We start from the raw sequence: 20,726 nt of genomic DNA, 5'->3' as shown, positions 1-20,726 counted from the left end.
AGGCCTTGGCTTTTCTTGCATTTAGCCTTTGCCTGAGTTGTTTGTTTCTATCTCGTCTTCTTCACCAACTGTCATTTACCAATATTCCAAGGTTCCTTTTAATTATTTATTTCACAAAACCTCCCTGATTATCTAGATGAAGTGTTCCATCCTTTCTCTGAACACCTACAGCTCATTGGTTTTTACTAGTACTTTATTTAAACTGTAATTATTATTGTATTTGGTCTTACCTTTCCTACTTCACAAGTTTTAGGTTCACAGACGGTAAAGACTGATACTTACCAGAACACTATCTTACAACTAGAGAGAAGACTTAATATGTATGAATGGAAGAAGCTAAAAAACAAAATAACATCTTCGTTCATATTAAAGTGTAAGTAATTGATAATAAAGCTTTTCCTATTTTGATAAAAGCACAAAGGCTTTTTAAAAAGTGCAAAGAGAAGGAAGGAAGATTGGAACACAGCAACTTTCACTTTCATAATTTTTCCAAAATTCATTCCACTAATCTGTAGTAATATATATATATATAAACCTGAACAGTAAACACTGGATGTTTACTGAATGAACAAAACTTGGGAACGGTTACTGCACAAGAGGAAAGTCTGAGTTCTGAAACTCTTTCTGAAAAAGGGAGAAAATCCTTATAGATCAAATTTTCTCTTTGAAAATTATGACCTTTCGGATCCCTGGGTGGCGCAGTGGTTTGGCACCTGCCTTTGGCCCAGGGCGTGATTCTGGAGACCCGGGATCGAATTCCACATCGGGCTCCCGGTGCATGGAGCCTGCTTCTCCCTCTGCCTATGTCTCTGCCTCTCTCTCTCTCATTCTGTGACTATCATAAATAAATAAAAAATTAAAAAAAAAAAAAGAAAATTATGACCTTTCATATTTCTACTTTTGTCTTAGTTATCAAAAAGCTCTCAAGTAAATTTAGTACTCAACTGCAACAGCCATACCAGTACAGGTTTGAGGTATAATCTTCCTATTTCCTATCTTTAGATTTTACATGTTGTACTTAACTCATTTTGAAAGATAACAGGTTGTCAATTGTTATTGTCATATTAAATTCTCTCATTTTGCAGATATAAATTTACCACTATTTATCAACTCAATTAATGGCATCATATTTCAATTAAACTCAGTCTATATTTGGCCAAATATATTTGGATATCAGGGCAAGAAGGTTCACATTTTACATTGCTTTAGAAAATACTCAATAGGTTTATTCATTCACTCATTCATCTATCAAACATATGTTTATTGAAGGCCCAACATGTACATGACTCATAGAGCTAAACATTCAAATGAAGGTAACAGATAACCTATAAATATTTATTTAATAGAATAGGTAGTGACAAATGATATGAAGAAAAAAGACCAGATCATGGAATGAGAGAGGGAAATGGTGGTCAGGAAAAACCTAAGATATCAATATGAAGATGCTGCACAAACATTTGTATATGTGTCTGGAATTCAGGGAATAGTTTCAGGATACATATTGTTTTGAGAACCATCAACATATAAATGCTACTATAACCCACTAGACTAAATGAAATCACCTAAAAAGTAAAGTATATATAGAAAAGAGGTCCAGAGACAAATATATGTTACTTCAATGAAATAAATGACACCTACAAAACCAAGTAAATATGTAACTGTATGAAGTGATTTCAATGCTTATTGAGTTGCACAAATTCTAGCTTCCAACAGAACAGTGAAAGGAAATCAAACTTCATGAAAGTAGTAGCATGATATTCTGACACACTAGATATATAACATAACTGTTAATCTATAGATTCCTCTTAACATTCTATGTAAGTAATAAACAACATACTACATCCCAGAATTATAGAATTTTTGTCAATTTTATTTCTATGCCAATTTAAATCTTATCCCTAAATCTTATAAAATGGAAAGTTATCATATTTACAACAGAAAATTCAATTAACTTTCTTTCAAGTGGAAGGATCATTTATTTAACTGGGCCTCTGACATGATTTTTTGAGAAGTTAGAGTGACTATATACAAATGAAATTTCTATGAATGTCTTTATTTCTTACTCAGCCTTTGTATCTAATAATCTTGCTTTTCTATACCTACATCTTAGTATTAGTTCGAGATTTGGTTGAAGCTATTTCCCCTAGGGTATTACTTTATATAAAAATCAACATCACCAGGGAAAGCTGTAGAACGTAGAGAAACACTATATAATTTTTATTAAAAATGGTCATGCCAAAAGTACATGCTCCACTACCTAGAAATATATCTTTTGAATTGTACTTCCTTTAAATATTGCCAAACCTACAAAGATGATTATAATAATCAATCTGTTTTTTTTTTAATCTGTTTCATATATAAATTGCCTTGTACACATAAAATGTTTGTTTTGGGTGCTTCCTAGGTGTGTCCAGGGAACAACATATTTTCACAATGGTAATTATTCCATGAGTACCTAGTAGACGGAATATAAAAGTGGTTTAACTCAGTTTAATTTTACCATATGCAATACCAAACAAATTTGTTGCTTTCTTATGGGAATTATTTTCACAACAATAAATGTTAGTTTGAAGTGGAAATATCTAGCAACTTCTAAATGACTTGGGGGGGAATAGAAAGTATTTTCATACCTGCTTTATGGCAGTTACTGTTATCACAAAGAATAATGGAAGTCCACTGGTGATTGGACTGGTAGGTGTATCAATCATAAGCTAGATTTTAAACAACAACAAAAAAATGCAGAATATTATTATTTTCATATTGTACACGCCACACTATTAACATCTAAAATCTCATACTGGGAATTCTGAGAACACTATATAAAGTGTATATCATTGTCCAAAGTAAAAAATAATAGGAGAAGGATATCATGCTCAGAGTTTAGTTTACAGTTTCACCAAATTCACTTTGTTGGCTATTATATGAAGTTAGTAGAGTATCTTTCATACCCACAAAAATTGCTAGAATGGACTCAATCACTCTGCCTTTTAAACAGAGTACTTAAGGTCTTCCTCCTCAGTATTTGCCTAGAAGCAGAGCTATAGCTGCTCAGAGCCTCATTTTACATTTCTTTGCCCCTCCTAGTAAATGCTGAAAAGTCTGTCAGCAATTTTACCCTGGAATTCAGAACAAATTTACCACTTAAGAGAGAACAAGGGATGGCACGAGGAAAAGGATTTTTTTCTACAGTGATTCTGTTACATATACAGAGCCAGAGGGGTAGAGCTCGGAAAATGATGCCATAATTATGATCTAAATCATACAACTGAGGTTTTAATAAATTGCGGGAGAAATTTTTGCAGTAATTATGTTTGGTTAGTTTAAAAAAATGGATCTAATGGCTTATTAATGCTCCTTTACTCTGAATAGGCCAATTAAATTAGTTCTATTCCACAGACAAGCTGAATTTCTGATCTTAGGTAGTAATTTCACAAATGCATGGGTTATGTGGACATGTTTAGTTTAAATTCTCACTTTTCCAAGAAAACCAAGCTGATGTTCTATTGACAGAAAATCAAAAGTTCCTTCTCTGTTCATGAAGGAAAGCAATTTTTTTAAAAAGTAAATAAATGTTTCCTTAAGCTTTAAAGTAATCAGTTGGCAAGTTTTTTCTTCTTCTAAAATTCCAGGTTTTATGAGAAAAAGTTCAGAATTTACACAAAAATTCAATGCCACACTAAAAGAGACTGCTAATGCATCATCATCAAAGAATAACCCCTTTAAAAGAAAACATTATAAAAATCATTATTTTTAAATCTTGACTTATACTCAAGTTTTATAAGCTCTTCTCTTGATACCTTGATATTAGAGGAAAAAAAGCACAATGTGAAAATTAAGAAACTGTAAAAGAGTTTATAATGAATACAGATTTAAGAAAATAGTCCCCAGAATAAAAATCTATACTCATGGGGATTCTTAAAAATTACAATAAAAAAAGTAAAATAAAAATAAAATTTCAACTGAAAACAAAGGAAAAGCCAAAGAAAGATTTTTCTTGGACAAGACGGTTCCATAGGCAAAGATGTGCCAAAAACATGTGCTGTATATTAAAAGCCAAAATATTTATGTCTTGAGGCAGAGCAACTGAAATATAAAATTGGTTTTATGGTTATTAGCACCACAGCATATCAGTGATGAAACAAAATAAAATTAATCTTAAAATTCAGAGGCTATTTTTCAGGAATCTGCATGTGGTTTAAATCATGACATTCACTGATTACAATGGGGAAGCTCTGCAGAAAAAAAAAATGGTCTCAAAGTCAAATAATTTAGAATGCAATGTAACTTTTCCCTAAAGATATATTTCTAGAAATCATTCTATAAACTTAATCTATTGAATGATAAATCTTACCTGAACCAAAAATATAATAAGAAAATAAAAGTTTGCCACTCTTCTGAATTGTTCAAATAAATTTTTTGGAACAAAATTCCATACAGTATACTAAAAAAAAGAGAGAGAGATGGATAAATTAATATTTAAAATAAGATACATTGTATTGATGTAATAGTAAGAAAAGTAAAATCAGACTAAGTTCTTAGACAAATTATGTAACTCTTGATGCTACAAATATTACCTAGCTTTTAAGAGTTCCAGAACCTTTATTCTATTCTTTTTTTCTTTCTTTTTTTATTTGTTTAATTTATCCAGATTCAGCTTTATTCTGAATTAACCACCTATCAAGGATATACGTCAAAAGAGTAGAAAAAGATGAAGGAGCCAGCCAATCAAAAAAAAGTTCCCTGGCAAGTGGGAGGGACAGCATATGGTTAGGAGCCCTATTTAGGGAAGGAAATGTCCAGGTCATGAATTTATAGGCAATTTTAATATAATTAAAAAAGATAAGATAAACTGGAACCTATCCATTTTGCTACTATTAAATTCTTGAGTTTTTAGAAGTTGGAGATGGCAGATCTAAAACATTTAATAATTTATTTTGGACTTTGGTTACACAAAACTGAACTAATGTTAAAAATAAATAAGAGCTGATAAAAATGCTGACACTAGATACAATTTGTTTCCTATTTTATTTAGCTCAGTCTCAGAAATAAAGAAAATGGTATAATTCATTATTCTTTGTTAAGTACAGAATATGGAAAAATAACCTAGTGTGTGAAAAAGATTTAAAAATACATAAGTGATCACTGGTATAACGACCAAGAATATTTCATAAAGGCATGAAAATTTGTCACAATGTCAATTATTAAAGTAAGACAGTCACTAAATGACCTTAGAGCAATCTCTCTGTACCCTACTTTGTGCCTCTATGAAATGAGGATAATAAAACCGTATCATATAGGGTTATCAGAAAGTTTACATGAGCTAATATATTTATGAAGCATCTAGGACAGAAACTCACTCATACTAACCTTTATGTGTCTGTTGTTATATTATTAATCAGCACATAAGTAGGGAAAAACAGTGGAAACTTTACTTGTGTCACTAACTGCTCACTACACAACTTCATATATGAAACAGGAAAACACTTTGTAGCACTGTTACCTTATCCTATACACATTCTCTCAGTAGAATGTAAGATCCTCCAGGCTAGGAACATTGTTTTATTTACTGCTCTATCTTCAGCACTTATCCCTACTACTCCATACATAGTTGAAGATCAAAACTTAAGGAGAATATACAAATACAAATGTATTTGTATATGTATGTATACATATATACATACTTAAGGTTGAAATAAATTTTTTTTAGATACTGATGTCAGGCAATGAAGCCTTAATGGTTATTGACTATTTAAAAGTTTCTCAAGAGGCAATTTACCTAATTTTCTCTGGTGCAAAGTAAGATGGTTCTAACATCTGAATTTTCTTAGTTGAAAAATTCACTTCTTAATCAGTTGTTTGAGACCTGAAATATCTTTTCCCATATGAAGAATTTTATAAGTAGGGTTAGGTTCCCAGAAGAGCCCACAAAGGCCAGTTTGACCCACGGATATATAAAGAACAGTATAATACCTAACAAAATTTCTTTCAGGTGAAATTATATTTTCAGTTCTAATCTGAAATATCTGAAACATATTTTCCTTTGGTAGTGGTACCACCAGTGACTCCAGAATCTGGGGTTGGGGATTACGTTCAGGGCTCTGGAGAGAAGAGAGGTAGATGCCTTCTAGTCACTGCTCAATGTGCACATGAGATGGTAACTTTGGGTCATATCATCTCCAGCTGACCTTAACTAGAATAAAAACACATTTGTCCCTACAGGGGTCAGAGTATTCCAGGTAACTCCCTTGGTCACCAAATCAAATACACAAAACTTCATGGGAGTCAAGTTGGCAATGTCCTAGGTTTATATCAATCTATTTAAATTGTAACAATAACAACATGTTTTGTCTTCTAGAATCTCAAAAAGAACAATTACATAAATTAAAAGTAAGGTAATTGGTTTCAGGATATTTTCTTTGGCTAGTTCAACAATACATGGAAAAACTCAGAGTAAATAAAAATTTCTTATAAAAATCAGCTTACAAATATTAGGAATTGTTGTTTCCAGGTTTTCTAAAATACAAATATATTAACAGACCGAACAAGTCTAAATTCTGTGCTTACCCTATCTTATGTAGATGAGGAACTACAGTAGAATAAACATTAAACAATATAAAAATATTCTAAGGAAAAATAATGATTATGCTTTAAAATTATTTCAGTTATTATGTAATATGGTCAATAAAAATAGAAGTGTAACTTCTTTAGAGCTATGTATATGACTATACAATAGGCCCTTTTTCCCTCAAGTTCTGACATTAGTAAGAAAACCAAAACATAGTTATGAAACTAAATCTTTTCAAACCAGTTGAAATTTAAGATAAGTTAGTTACTATGGTAAGTTAAGCAAGGAGATTGTACTTACAATGTGCAAGACACTTGTACTATAAGAGGAATAAAAATTTTAATATTAGGGAAATTAAGAATAAAATATCAATAGCTATATTCATAAATAAAGTAAATGAAGAAATACATAAAGAATTAAAATGAAAAGCAGTCAGTGACGGGCACCTGAGCATCTGCCTTTTGGCTCAGGTCGTGATCCTGGGTCTGGGGATCAAGTCCCACATCAGGCTCCCCAGAGGAGCCTGCTTCTCCCTCTGCCTATGTCTCTGCCTCTCTCATAAATGAATACAGTCTTAAAAAAAAATGGACACTGTCTATATAAATACCCACATTCCTGAATCTGTGGTCAAAAACATGAATTTTACATTTCCATAAAAACATGAAATCTACAATCTCTGCAGAAACATAAAATCTACATTTAAAAACATGGTTATCGGGCAGTCTGGATGGCTCAGCGGTTTAGTGGTGCCTTCGGCCCGGGGCCTGATCCTGAAGACCCGGGATCAAGTACCATGTCAGTTTCCCTGCATGGAGCCTGCTTCTCCCTCTGCCTGTGTCTCTGCCTCTCTCTCTCTCTCTCTCTCTCCTGTGTCTCTCATGAACAAACATAAAATCTTTAAAAAATAAAAAAAATAAAAATAAAAACATGGTTATCAACATAACATCACAGCAAAGTCAAAGTAGTTGAGAAGTTCAACATGGGCTTATGCAATAGCAGGTAATCTGGTTTGGAAGGATACATGAGAAAGTGTGAGAAAGCAGTAGTGGAACAATAAGGGAGTAATGAGAGAGAAAGTCTTCAGACGCTAAAAAAAAAGGGGGGGGCATGGTTATGTAAATATCTACATTTTTGAAACTGTGATCATAAACAATACTGCTGCTTAAGAATACAATCATATAAAAATATTTAATCCCAAAAAAGTTTTCCAGGACACTCAGCTTTCAATACTGGCAGAGGACTAAAGTGGTCTTATAACTCCCAGCAGAAAAGTTACAAAAACCAGATTTTAAAAATGGGTCCTAGAAAGTATCCGAAATACAGATAGAAACTGGAAAAGAGTTTAATTTAAAAAATGGACAGAAAAAATGGAAGGAATATGAATTGTGAACTATGGCTTCTTACCCTGCAGACACTATTCAGCTCTCACGGTTTGTGACAGCAAACCATAAGGGAAAACTACACTCTTACCACAAAATATGACAGAGATTTGAGTTCAGGGATGGAAAAATAGATGGAAATTTAAAGGGAAAATACTGTAGTGAAAGAACCATGCAAGGGAAATGACCCAAATTCAGAATGCAAACTATCCAATCCCAGGCTGACAGCTAAACTCTGCAGCAAAAGGGAGTGAACTACTGATATGTGCAACAACAAAGATGAATCTCAGGATAACTGTTATGTACAAAGAAACCAGACAAAGAAGACTCACACTATATGACTGTATTTATATGAAATTCTAGAAACGACAAAACTATTGTTATAGAAAGCAGATCAGTGGTTGCTAGTGCTAGAGGCATGGAGGAAGGGGACTGGCTGCTAACTTTTTAGTAATGGATATATTCTATATCTTGATTTGTGGTGGTCACATGTTGTTATACACTTGTCAAAACTCATCAAATTATACACTTAAAATTGGTGAATTTTACTATATTTAAATTATACTCAAAGTTTAAAAAAATTTTCAAGGACTTTTTAAAAAAAGATTTTATTTTTATTATTTTTTGAGAGTGTGTGTGTGTATACATGACGTGTGTGTGTGTTAGTGTGAAGAGGGGTAGAGGGAGAGGGAGAGGAAGAGGGGAAGAATATTAAGCAGACTCTGCACCAAGTGCTGAGTCCAATGCAGGGCTCCATCCCATGACCCCAAGACCCTGACCTGAGCCGAAACTAAGAGTCAGACACTCAAGCAACTGAGCCACCCAGGCACCCCTCAAGAAGGACTTTTATTTCTTGCATAATTTACTAAGAACTGTGTCATTAATCTAAAGCTCTTCTATTACCCTAGATTCTAATAAATCTACTTCCTGCCCTCTGCTTTACAACCACTGTCCAAAATGACAGATGTCACTAATAGGTATGTTGCATATGTAAATAATGTGAAAGATGAAAAAAGGGCAGAACAAAGAAAGCTTGGCCTAAGACAATATCCTTGGAAAGATGAGATTAGGACTTCAGAGGAAAAATTAGCCATTCTGGAAGGGAGAGGAGGACAATACAAAGATGCTTCTTAAGCAAGAGCAATGATCTAAGGAGAACTTTACCCTTAGTCTCTTTGATTCATATTCTCTCTAACTGCACTGTCCAACAGGTAACCACTAATTGCATATGGCTAACATTTAAATTAAAGTAAATTAAAATTTCATTAAAAATTAGGTTCTTGGGCAGCCCAGGTGGCTCAGTGGTTTAGCACCACCTCCAGCCCAGGGCGTGATCCTGGAGACCCAGAATTGAGTCCGGCGTCGGGCTCCCTGCATGAAGTCTATCTCCCTCTGCCTGTGCCTCTGCCTTTCTCTCTCTCGCTCTGTGTCTCTCATGAATAAATAAATAAAATCTAAAAAAAAAAAAAAAAAAAAAAATTAGGTTCTTCAGTTGCATTAGCCACATTTCAAGGTCTAACTAGCCCTATATAGTTACTGGCTATCATAGCAGACAGCATAGAAAATGTTTCCTCTAGCAGGAGAGAAAATTAATTCTATTGGGACAGTATTACTCCGTAATTTTCAATTTCAAAATAAACTAAGACATCTTAAAATATCATAGAGAAAAAAATGAAATGAGGAAAAATACGTGAGTGAAGCAGTACCTTGGTACTATAAAATGTTTACAGAGAAGTAGTAAAATTGGAGGAAGTCAGGCTTTAAAGTCACACAGAACTGAGTTCAAACTCCAATCTTGTGACTTACTAATATGCAACCCTAGGTAAATTATTTCCCAATGCTTTAATTGAAGAAGCAAATATAAAATAATCATAACACTTTATAAAAGCTACCTCAGAGTTCTAAGAATTAAATAATATGAGATGATGTACCTAATACAGCACCTGGAACACAGTATAAATACTAGTTCCTCAGTTTAATTGCAACTAAGGATAATTTTTGGCATGCTAGTTATCTGGTATTAGCAATTGGCAACTCCTTTTATTCTACAGTTCACAATTTTGGTTAAGATAAATTTGCCAACCACAATTCCCTTGAATTTTTAAGGATATAAATGTATACTAGAATACACAAATCACTTTTCAAAACAAAATGGAACATACCTATAGTTTTAATGTTGTGTTCATGCTTACCTTAGATGAAATGATCCGGTTATCTATAAATTTCTGAGGTGTGTAAAGGCCATTCTGAGGAAACCTGTTGGCTATGTAAATAGTTCTTGTGTCACTTTGATGTGGTGGGTCAAAACCCTAAGACCAAGCGAAAGAAAAATATTGATCAACAAGGTTAGTTATGATTCTTTACTGGTGGTTTTATTTAACTAATCAGATTGTACATATTATTACTGGACTTGAACTACATATAGGCTCAATCTATCTAATTCTTAGCAGAGTTAAGCCATATATATTTTTCTTTCTCAGGTAAACTAGTGTATTATCTTCAAGTATAAATTAACTAGATAATACATCTGGTAACGAAAAATAATCTATACTCTATTAGAAATGCTATCAAAAGGGGGAAAAAATCATGCAGAGGATCTACAGAAGCATTTGAGGCCAAAATTTAATTCTCGTGGGTTCCATGTCTTTCTTAAGATGGATTCCTACTAAGTGATGTGGAAATCCTGTGTAGCAATGGCCTAGTCAGCACCTACCATATTTGATGACAAAAGTTTATTATTTTATTTCTTCCACACCCAGATCAACTTGGGTTTCAAAGAGCTTTGATCCCACAGGACTCACAATGCATTGGATAGGGTCTCGCTAAGATTCATTCCGTACAAAAAAAAAAAAAAAAAAAAAGATTCATTCCATACAATCATCTCTTTGTGCTAGTCATACTATCAACCTGAACTATGGATATAGAATTCTGGCCTGATAATTGGGAAACCATCTCTCAAGGTACATTTAGTAATGATATCCAGTGTAAAAGTTTTCACTGGAACAAGAATACTGTTACTCCATTCCCACAGTATTTTCCACTTTTCAGATGGCAAGTGAATCTTCAATACTCCTTTGGCAGATCTTGGAGATACTTTGACAGGCTGAAAGTAACCACCAAAAGCAAGGCCTTTTGGGGGGCTTCTATCTGGTAATGATTTGAAATTTCTCAGATTTTCATTTTTTTCATTGTGGTCAATAGCTATTTACTATGGCTACTATATTATTAAAAAGTTAACTAAAGTTGGTATTCTTAATATAATGATCCACTTGTAGATATTAAGGACTCTACTTTAGTAATCTACTAAGTGATGTGACTGCCATTCAATGCTTAGCATCCCTGTAAAATTTCCATTAAGCACATACATACCGACAGTGGAAATTCCCATATTACCTATAGGTATATTTTGTTTAGTACATCAGAATATTAACAGTGCTATGTTTAGGTTTTAACTGCTCTTATTTGTGGTTTTAAAACAGCTAGTACAAGACTGTGAAAATTAAATGCATTTGTATGCTCCATAAAAAAACCATGAAGTTTCATTTTATTTGTTTATGCTATTTATAGTGATGACCACATTTTGTGGATGTGAATGTGCCATTATGTGTCTGATTTCAAAATCAGTTTCTTCAAAGATAAAATGTGGCATGCATATTTATCTTCCTCATAAATTCTCCTTTAAACATTTCACAATTGTTCCTTATAATTATTCATGGGGGGATAAAGGCAGGCCTCAAAATTGGAGGTGGAACTTACTGCTTTATCTAGAATATTGCAATCATCTTAAAGATATATACCATTTATCCATTCAACAAATCTTTATTGAGTTTAAGTACCATGTTGATCCATGCAGAATCATGCGACTTGTTAATTACTCAAGTAAATCATAATATGCTCCAACTCCATAAATAAATGAATAGACAAAGAGTTTGCATGCTACTGCTATAATCTATGGCTGTATTTCTCAAAGGGCTTCATCGGAAGTTTGCCAATAAAGGTCATAAAGTCATAAAGTTACAAGAGGGACAGACACACAGGTAACTGGAACATTAGACCGCACGAAGCATATTTATTCCACATTCACTCTGTAACCATGTAAAAAGAACAGTAAGTTACATACCATGTATGTAAGTTTTGGGGATAAATTAAAGAAGAAAAAAGAAATTTGTGGTTCTGAAAGAATATGTAAATCTTTTTTTTCTTTGAAGAGAGACAGAGCACACATGCATCTGTGTGCACATGAAGGGGGCGCAGAGGGAGAGAGACAAAGAGAATCTTAAACAGGCTCCATGCTCTGTGTGGAGCCCAATACAAAGCTTGATCTCATGACTGGGAGATCACAACCTGAGCCAAAACCAAGAGTCAGATGACTGATCCACCTAAGCACTCTAACAATATGTAAATCTTTAAGATGTCAAGACAATTGAGACTGAGAACCACTGATGCAGAATTTTATTTTTTGCTAAATTCTACCAAGACCGGAATGTATTACTACTACATCTAAAGTTAAGAAACAAAAAGCAAAACAGAGACTTCACCAAGTTATATATGTTATTTATATACATTACTATTACAACATCTCATTCATGGCCTTCTAGGAAGCAAATACTCATCCTTCTCTATTCATCTCTATTGGCTATACCAGTAATCACATACTAAAGTTTTGAAACTTCTTAGATTTCTACAATTATTTCAAGGGGATATATTGAGATATTTCAAAAATAAAATCAATTTTAAATTAAGCTGAATTTTAAATGCAGAATAACTATATTCCAAAATATCATAATTTAACATAATTCCAAAAGGAGAATGACAAAGTTTCCCTTATTTCCAAAGATGCTATAATGTCCACTTAAACATTTTCAGTTTTTTCAGGTGTTAATTAATTCACCTGATCTCATTCAATCATTTTATAATCAATGGTATGCCTATATGTGTGTGTATTTTTTCTACACAAAATAAATTTTATACTTATATTTATGACTGTATAAATTTTATATTAGTTGTATAGGGACAGCTAGATGTCCTTTATGGAAAAAACCTCTAACACTTCAGTTCATTAGCATCACCTTCTCTGCAACAAATTAAGCCAACCACAAACAATAAAAATAAAAGAACAAAACTTCCCCAAAATAAAGAGAGTGACTTATAGAAGGATCTATAAATGGGTTTCAGGTCTATGAATCTCTGAAAATGTATGCAAATTTGCAAAACGTGCATTTTTCTGGTGAGAGTGAGATTACTCAGCCAACAGAAAGGATGAATACCTACCATTTACATTGATATGCATGGAACTGGAGGGTACTATGCTAAGTAAAATAAGTCAATCGGAGAAAGACAATTATCATATACTTTCATTCATATACAGAATTTATGAAATAGTGCAGAGGACTGTAACGGAAGGAGGGGAAACTGAATGGGAAAAAATCAGAGAGGGAGACAAACCATGAGAGACTCTTAACTCTGGGACACAAACTGAGGGTTGCTGAAGGGGAGGAAGGTGGGTGGGGGATGGGGTAACTGGGTGATGGACATTAAGAAGGACACGTGATGTGATGAGCACTGAGTGTTATACAAAACTGATGAATTACTGAAAACTACATCTGAAACTAATGATGTACTATATGTTGACTAATTGAATTTAAATAAAAAAAGAAGCTTAAAACCACTTACCTAAAGTCTTGCTCTATAATCAGTTCTCCATCTCAATATTGCAGATTTTAAAAACACAAGAGAATCTTTATGTTTCAATAACATCTCTACTCTTTTTAAAAAGGAGTCAAAACAAACATGTTATCAAAATTAACTGTATAACTATACTGTTAGTATGAGGTTAAAGTACAGTTCCACACTTTTCTAGCAAGCATTTCACCACAATTCATAGCACTGAGAAAGAAGTACAGTCTGAACTTCCTAATCACTAGGTCAAGGCTACATGCCAGGGTTGGCACACATTACATTTTCTGTTGTCATCTCAGACTACCCATTCACACCTTCCATCCCTTAATGCTAGCCTGCTCCATTTTCCTCTGATTTCATCTTGCCCTGAGCAAAGAAACTGAGATAGATTAATGCTTTTCTAATCACCCTGATTCTATTTTAATTCCTACTAAAAAATAGCATCTACGCTTTGGAAGCACACAAATTTAAACTATTTAAAAATAAAAAACTCTCATGTTCTATAAAAGTATGAAATTCAAAACCTCTTTTCAGTCTGGATTTGTGAGTATATGTTAAAGTCACAGGTATAAAAAAAAAAGTGGGTAAGGTGGAAAAAATCTCAGGATGGCTTCTTGGGGAAGAACTGACAACACATGGGATTGGTTTCAAAGAGACTCCTTCAAAAAAAAAAAAAAGATTTTATTTATTTATTCATGAGAGACACAGAGAGAGGGAGGCAGAGACACAGGCAGAGAGAGAAGCAGGCTCCATGCAGCGAGCCCAATGTGGGACTCGATCCCGGGACTCCAGGATCATGGCCTGGGCCAAAGGCAGGCGCTAAACCACTGAGCCACCCAGGGATTCCAAAGAGACTCCTTTTGTAACCACAAATTGTTGAGACCTAGGGAAATCAATCTAGCAAACAGCTTTGTAATTTTTAGAAGTTAGTCTTTGGCACATCGCAGTACTTGGAATGAATCACAACATTATACGTTTTCATACCAAATATACCAGCCTCTCCATAATCTTAGAATCTCAAAGATTTTATGAAAAATACAAACATTATGAATAAAAGCACTAGCAAGGGACTAAAACCATAGTCTTATAATTAAAATTGCTACACTTTCTTAACGTAACTAACAAAACATCTTTAGAGTTCACAATGATCAATGTAAATTTGTGCTTCTTACTCTTATGTGATCTATTTCTTTTAAAATATAAAGAAAAGGTTTCAAAACAAACCACACACCAAAAACCCCACCAAAACTAAAAAAAAGTTCAGTCAAAATTGCAATACCACAGTTTTTAAAATAAATGAATAAAAGCTTTATTTACATCACACACTTTATTGTATGACAGAAACTAATTTTTGTTGGATGTATGCTCCAATGTATAAAGGCACATGAAAATGGCCTAGCAAAAAATATGACAGAATGATATGAAGAATGACTTAATGTATTTTACCAAATCTATAAATTTAATTGTGAATTACTGTTTACTGGACATAGACTTTAAATAAAAGATATCTAGGGGATACCTGGGTGGCTCAGCGGTTTAGCGCCTGCCTTCGGCCCAAGGCATGATCCTGGGGTCCAGGGATCGAGTCCCACATCAGGCTCCCTGCGTGGAGCCTTCTTCTCCTTCTGCCTTTGTCTCTGCCTCTCTCACTCTCTGTGTCTCTCATGAATATATAAATAAAATCTTAAAAAAAATAAAAGATACAATATGAAGATACTGTAAGGGCAAGATAATTTTACACTGTTAATAGAACAAAGGAAAGTGATAGAGAATAACTTAAAATGCTTGTGATGTAAACAAACAAAAAAATTAAACATTTTTGTTTCATGTTGAATAATTTTCATTTTAGGGCTTAAGGTTGTCTGCCATTATCATACCAGTCTGGGCTTCTAGGAACTTTGGCTTACTGTAAGGGTGGTTAGGACTGGCTTTCTAACTATAAAATATAAAATTTGGAGTGATCCTGGAGTCTAAAATTCTTAAATCATCTGTCAATGCTTTACTACAGGAAGCTCCTCTTTGAGAGGTTAGGATATTCCTTCCCAAACTTGATTTCCATTCCAACATACATCTCCAGAAAAACCCTATTTATCCTTCAAGTTTCAGCTTAAGAGTTTCCTTCTCAGTGGAGCTTTACCTGGCACTCCTTTTTCCCCAGGAACAAAGGGAGACACTTGTTATTTATTATGCCCACCAAACCTTTTACACAGTCTCATTATGGATTTTATTACATGGACTAGTAATTGTTTGCCTTTATATCAATCTCCTCCTCCAGACCAAAAGATTCTTAAAAGCAGAATGTGCCAATTAATTAACAAATATTTATTGAATGAGCGAAATTCTCTAGTTTTGAGGTTCCAAGTTTAATTTTTAAATATCTTTAACAATAACTTTCCTACCAAATTGAATTTAAATGAAAAATGAAAAACTTTAAAAGTGATTTTGTAGAGTGAAATCCACCATTACTAGTAAAAGAGAGGCTAATAAGCTTTTCACTCTGCTGTTCCTAGATTTATATTGCTTTCATCAAAGCCATTTATTATAGCTTTACAGTTGGCTGGGGTTAATTTCTGGATGTCAAAGAAACCAACTTCTACTAGGGAAATGCAAATCACAACCACAATGAGATTCACCTATCACCCATTAGAATGGCTATTATCAGAAAAACATAAAAAAACAAAACAAAAACAGAAAACAAGTAGTACTGCAAGGATGTGGAGAAATTAGAATCCTTATGCACCGCCAATGCAGTAGAAATGTAAAGTGGTAGAGCCTCTGTGGAAATATGGAGACTCTTCAAAAAGAGTAAACACAGAATAATCATATGATCCATAAATTCCACTTCTGGGTACATACTCAAAAGACACGAAAGCGAAGACTTGAACAGATATTTATACACCTATGTTCAAGGCAGTATTATTCACAATAGCCAAAAGATGGAAGCAACACAAGCATTCATCAACAGATGAATGGATAAAAATATGGCATATACATGCAATGAGCTATCATTCAGCCTTAAAAAAGGAAATTCTGGCACAATGTACAACACGGATATACCTGAAAGACATTATGCTAAGTGAAATAAGCCTGTCATGAAAGAAAAATATTGTACGATTCCTTTATTTATTTTTTTCACCATACATTTGAGAGAAAGAGAGAGTGCAAGCACATGCACAAGTAGGGAAAAGGGCAGAGAGAGAGAGAGAGAGAGAGAGGAAAGAGATCCCTGCTTAGCAGGGAGCCCAAAGCAGGGCTCAATCCCATCACTCGAGTCAAAATCAAGAGTCACTTAACCTACTGAGACACCCAGGGACCCCATATGATTCGTCTTTTATAAGAAATAGCCAAATTCAGTTTGCCAGGTGTTTAGTGACTGGAGGAATAGGGAGTATGTGTTCAATGGTTATGGAGTTTCAGTCTGGGAAGATGAAAAAGTTCAGGACATGGATGGTGATGATGGCTGCATAATAATGTGAATGTACTTAATGCTACAAAACTGTGGACTTAAAAATGGGTTTAATGGTAAAAAAAAAAAAATATATATATATATATATACACATATATATATATAAAACCACAATTAAAAATACCATTTTCAAAAAAAATTCAATTTCATCCATTTGAAATTCTCTGATGGATTTGAAGAATCCTATTTGGATATAATTCAACCATTATAATTTTGAATGTCTTTTGTTTGTTAGACTGGTGATTTCTATGTATGGCAACAGGGTCATGATAAAAAATAAATGTGTGAGGCTGTCTTACTTTCAAACAAATTTTAAAATCATAGACTAAAAACCCTAAATTTGATTTTCTGTTGTTGTTTTATCAGGTTGAACACTGCACAAAGAGTGAAACTGGTAAATCTTCTGTGATATTCAAATTAGAGACAGATGGGTAAAAATAAATTACTTTTTTTTTTTTTTAAGTGAAGAGAAAGAGCCTGCGCACGTGCACACATGTGCACACATGAACACACGCAAGCGGGGGTCAGGGAGGGGCAGAGGGGGAGAGAGAGAATCTTAATACCCTGAGATCATGATCTGGGCAGATATCAAGAGTCAGACACTTAACCAACAGAGCCATCCAGGTGCCCCTAAAAAGAAATTTCTACCCAAGTTTCTCAAATACTTCTGAGCCTTCTCCTCCTCCCATCACAATCATACACAGCAGGAGCAATGAAGATGGCTTATAGATCCTTAGAATATCAAAAGCAAGGAGTTATAACTCTTAGGCTGGAGACGTGTAGTCAATCAAAAAACATTATTTTTTTACACAGTATATCTAAAGTTTAATATTTAAAAATTATCAAGCACAGCCACAAAATTCTAAACAACATGAAAAAGCATAACAAAGTCAAAGAATAGAGACACAGGGTGAATCCTACTTAGTTATTTAGGCAAGAATTGGTGCAGCCACCCTAACTTTTAACAAACCATCACCTTCATAGTCAGTATCCATTAACATTCAGGTAAGACCTTCCACCAGCAAAAAGAGTATGACTTGCTGAAAGCTGAGATAATGTTTAGCATTTTTAGCAATAAACTATTTTTAAGTTGAGATACATAGCTCTTATAGATATAAAACTGTTGTACACTTGATAGAATACAGTCTAGTACAAACGTAAGTTTTACCTTATATGCACTACAAAACCAAAAACTTCATTTGACTCTATTGTGATATATCACTTGTGTGTGGTGCTCTAGAACTGAATCCACAGTATCTCCAAGGTAATGTCTTTACACTATATTTTCAGCAGTCTGCATTAGTGGCCATGGATTCACAATGATTATAACAACTGATTATTATGTCTACTGAAATGATGACTGCACATTTACATGCTGAAATAGATATTATTTAATATAAGTATTTCTTTGTTTTTCCTTCATATAACAACTTCAGTTTTGATGTTGATTTTTAAAAGAAGTTATTAGTGTAGTCAGGTTATATATTTAAATTTTATCACAGGAGAAGAAGGGATGAAGCATTTATAAAATACCTGTTAGGTCTGATAGGGTAGAAAAGCAACTAGGTACTAGGAAGACCAAAATATAAGTTACAAGTATTCGCTGTTTTGAGTCTATAACAGAATCCCTCAAGTTAGAAGCTGCAACTTTCACCAGAGCAGTACAGTATAGCCAGTATTCATACCAGGAAGCCACAACAAAGATTACCAAGTACAGATTTTAACAGGATAATGTATTAAGTAAAAAATTATAAACAATAACAAAAATATATTGAAGTTAAGAAATAGAGATGCTAAGTGAATCCTATTTAGCTATTTAGACAAGAATTGAAATAAAAAGAAAACAGCAGGGTGGAAAAATGGTAATTGTCTTGTTAATCTTATATGCTGAGAACCTAAGAAACCCGTTTCCGAAGAAAATAAAACATGTCTATACAAGGTTAAACAAATAGGACCCAGCAAATTTTAAAACTATTGCTACAAAAATTTAAAAATTAAACTTTAAGCAGAGAAATTATTATTTAGCAACACTGGGTCAAAATGACATAATTCTAAGAACATATTTTTGAAAAAACAGTATAGACTATTTTAGCCTATTTTCTGTTCTTCAAGGAAGCAAGCAGTTCATTTACCCTGCATATTAAAATTGTACTGATCTGCAATTCTTGACTTCTACATGTAATGAAAAGAATTTACTTTAGCATTCAGAGTATTTACTGAACACTTTCTATGTGCTCTGCAATAAGTTAAGGACCACTGATGATAAAAATAGATGACTAAGTCCCCACCCACTTGGAGCTGATAAAATGTTAGTGATTTAGGCCTTATTTACCTTAGATATCACCTAATTTCCTATTTCCACGCTCGTATTTAACATCAGAATACAATTATTTTCTGATTTCAATGTGGGACACCCTACATAAATATGTAGAAAGCAATTGGATATTTTTGTTTAGATATCAGGAAAGAGAGTTGGACTTGAGATTGGAACCCAACAAGCATAATAATGACAGTTAAAATTTAAAAAAATGTGTAAGACTGCCTATTATGAGTGTACAGAGGAAGAAGAGAATAAGGACAAGAGATGGAATTCTTAAGGCTATTACTTAAGATACACGTGGGAGAGAAGGAATAAGCAAAGGAGAAAGAGCACCAGGCAGGAAGGAAAACAGAGAACTGGTATGGCAGAAACACAGGAAGAAGTTGCAAAAAGGTATTATTTCATATGCTGTAAAGAGAGATGAGAACAGAAAAAAAAAAGAATGCTGAATTTAATAATTAGGAAATCATTGGTGGCTTCTGTCAACATAGTTTGAATAAAGTTAAAAGGGCTACAATGGATTGATTGAATGGGGGTGAAGAGAAGAGTGGGGAAGTGGGGGATAGTAATTAACGATAGCTGGATCAAATGAAAAAAAACTTTTTTAGTTTAAAAGAATCATATATTCATTCAGGGTTGAAATGAAAGATTTGATAAAGAGGCAGAAAAGTTATAGAAAAAATTACTGAAGGATCAAGGAATTGGTAAGTGTAATAGGTTATCCCAGATGGGATTTTGAAGCAAAAAAAAAAGAATATTAGTGACAAACTAACAATATCTGGGACGACCGGGTGGTTCAGTGGTTGAGCGTCTACCTCCAGCTCAGGTAGTGATCCCAGGGTCCAGTATCAGGCTCCCTGCGGGAGACTGCTTCTCCCTCTGCCTCTTTATGTCTCACATGAATAAATAAAATCTTTTAAAATAAAAGAAAGAAAAACTAACAACATCTGAATAAAGTATGGAGTTTAATAGTAATGTATTGGCTCATTAGTATAACTGTAGCCTAGTAATATAAGATGTTAACAGTAAGAGAAATTAAGTGTGGGGCACTTATGAAGCTCAATCAGTTGGGCATCCTGCTCTTGATTTTGGCTCAGGTCATGATCTCAGACTCCTTGAGATCAAGCCCTGTGTCTGTCAGGCTTGATTTGATATTCAGCGGGGAGTCTGCTTCTCTGCCCCTGCCTGGGCTCACAGGCTCTCGCACATGGTGTGTGTATGTGTGTTTGTCTCTGAAATAAATAAAATCTTACTGTAAAAAAAGAGAGAGAAACTGGGTGAAGGAAATCTACAGGAATTCTCAGTATTACCTTTGCA

General features: G+C 33.8%; 1 protein-coding gene across 7 annotated transcripts in view; it reads right to left on the bottom strand.

Moving 5' to 3' along the window:
• The window catches only part of ATP11B (ATPase phospholipid transporting 11B (putative)), a 114,707-nt gene that overhangs the window by 78,345 nt on the left and 15,636 nt on the right, over window positions 1-20,726 (bottom strand). For 6 of the 7 annotated variants that reach the window (XR_013369367.1, XM_077879806.1, XM_077879807.1 and 3 more), the window contains exons 2-4: window positions 10,137-10,253; window positions 4,352-4,441; window positions 2,631-2,711 (exon numbers count right to left, since the gene is read on the bottom strand). Coding sequence is in view for 5 of the 7 variants with exons in the window: in XM_077879806.1 (XP_077735932.1) it covers window positions 2,631-2,711; window positions 4,352-4,441; window positions 10,137-10,253 (288 nt within the window). In the remaining 2 variants the exon portion in view is untranslated. Of the gene's footprint in view, window positions 1-2,630; window positions 2,712-4,351; window positions 4,442-10,136; window positions 10,254-20,726 lie in introns of those variants that run through there. The other variant, XM_077879809.1, reaches the window with a different exon arrangement.

This window comes from Canis aureus, chromosome 31, assembly GCF_053574225.1.
Source record: "Canis aureus isolate CA01 chromosome 31, VMU_Caureus_v.1.0, whole genome shotgun sequence".
Lineage (NCBI taxonomy): Eukaryota > Metazoa > Chordata > Mammalia > Carnivora > Canidae > Canis > Canis aureus.
This window is presented reverse-complemented; position numbering and strand designations above follow the sequence as displayed.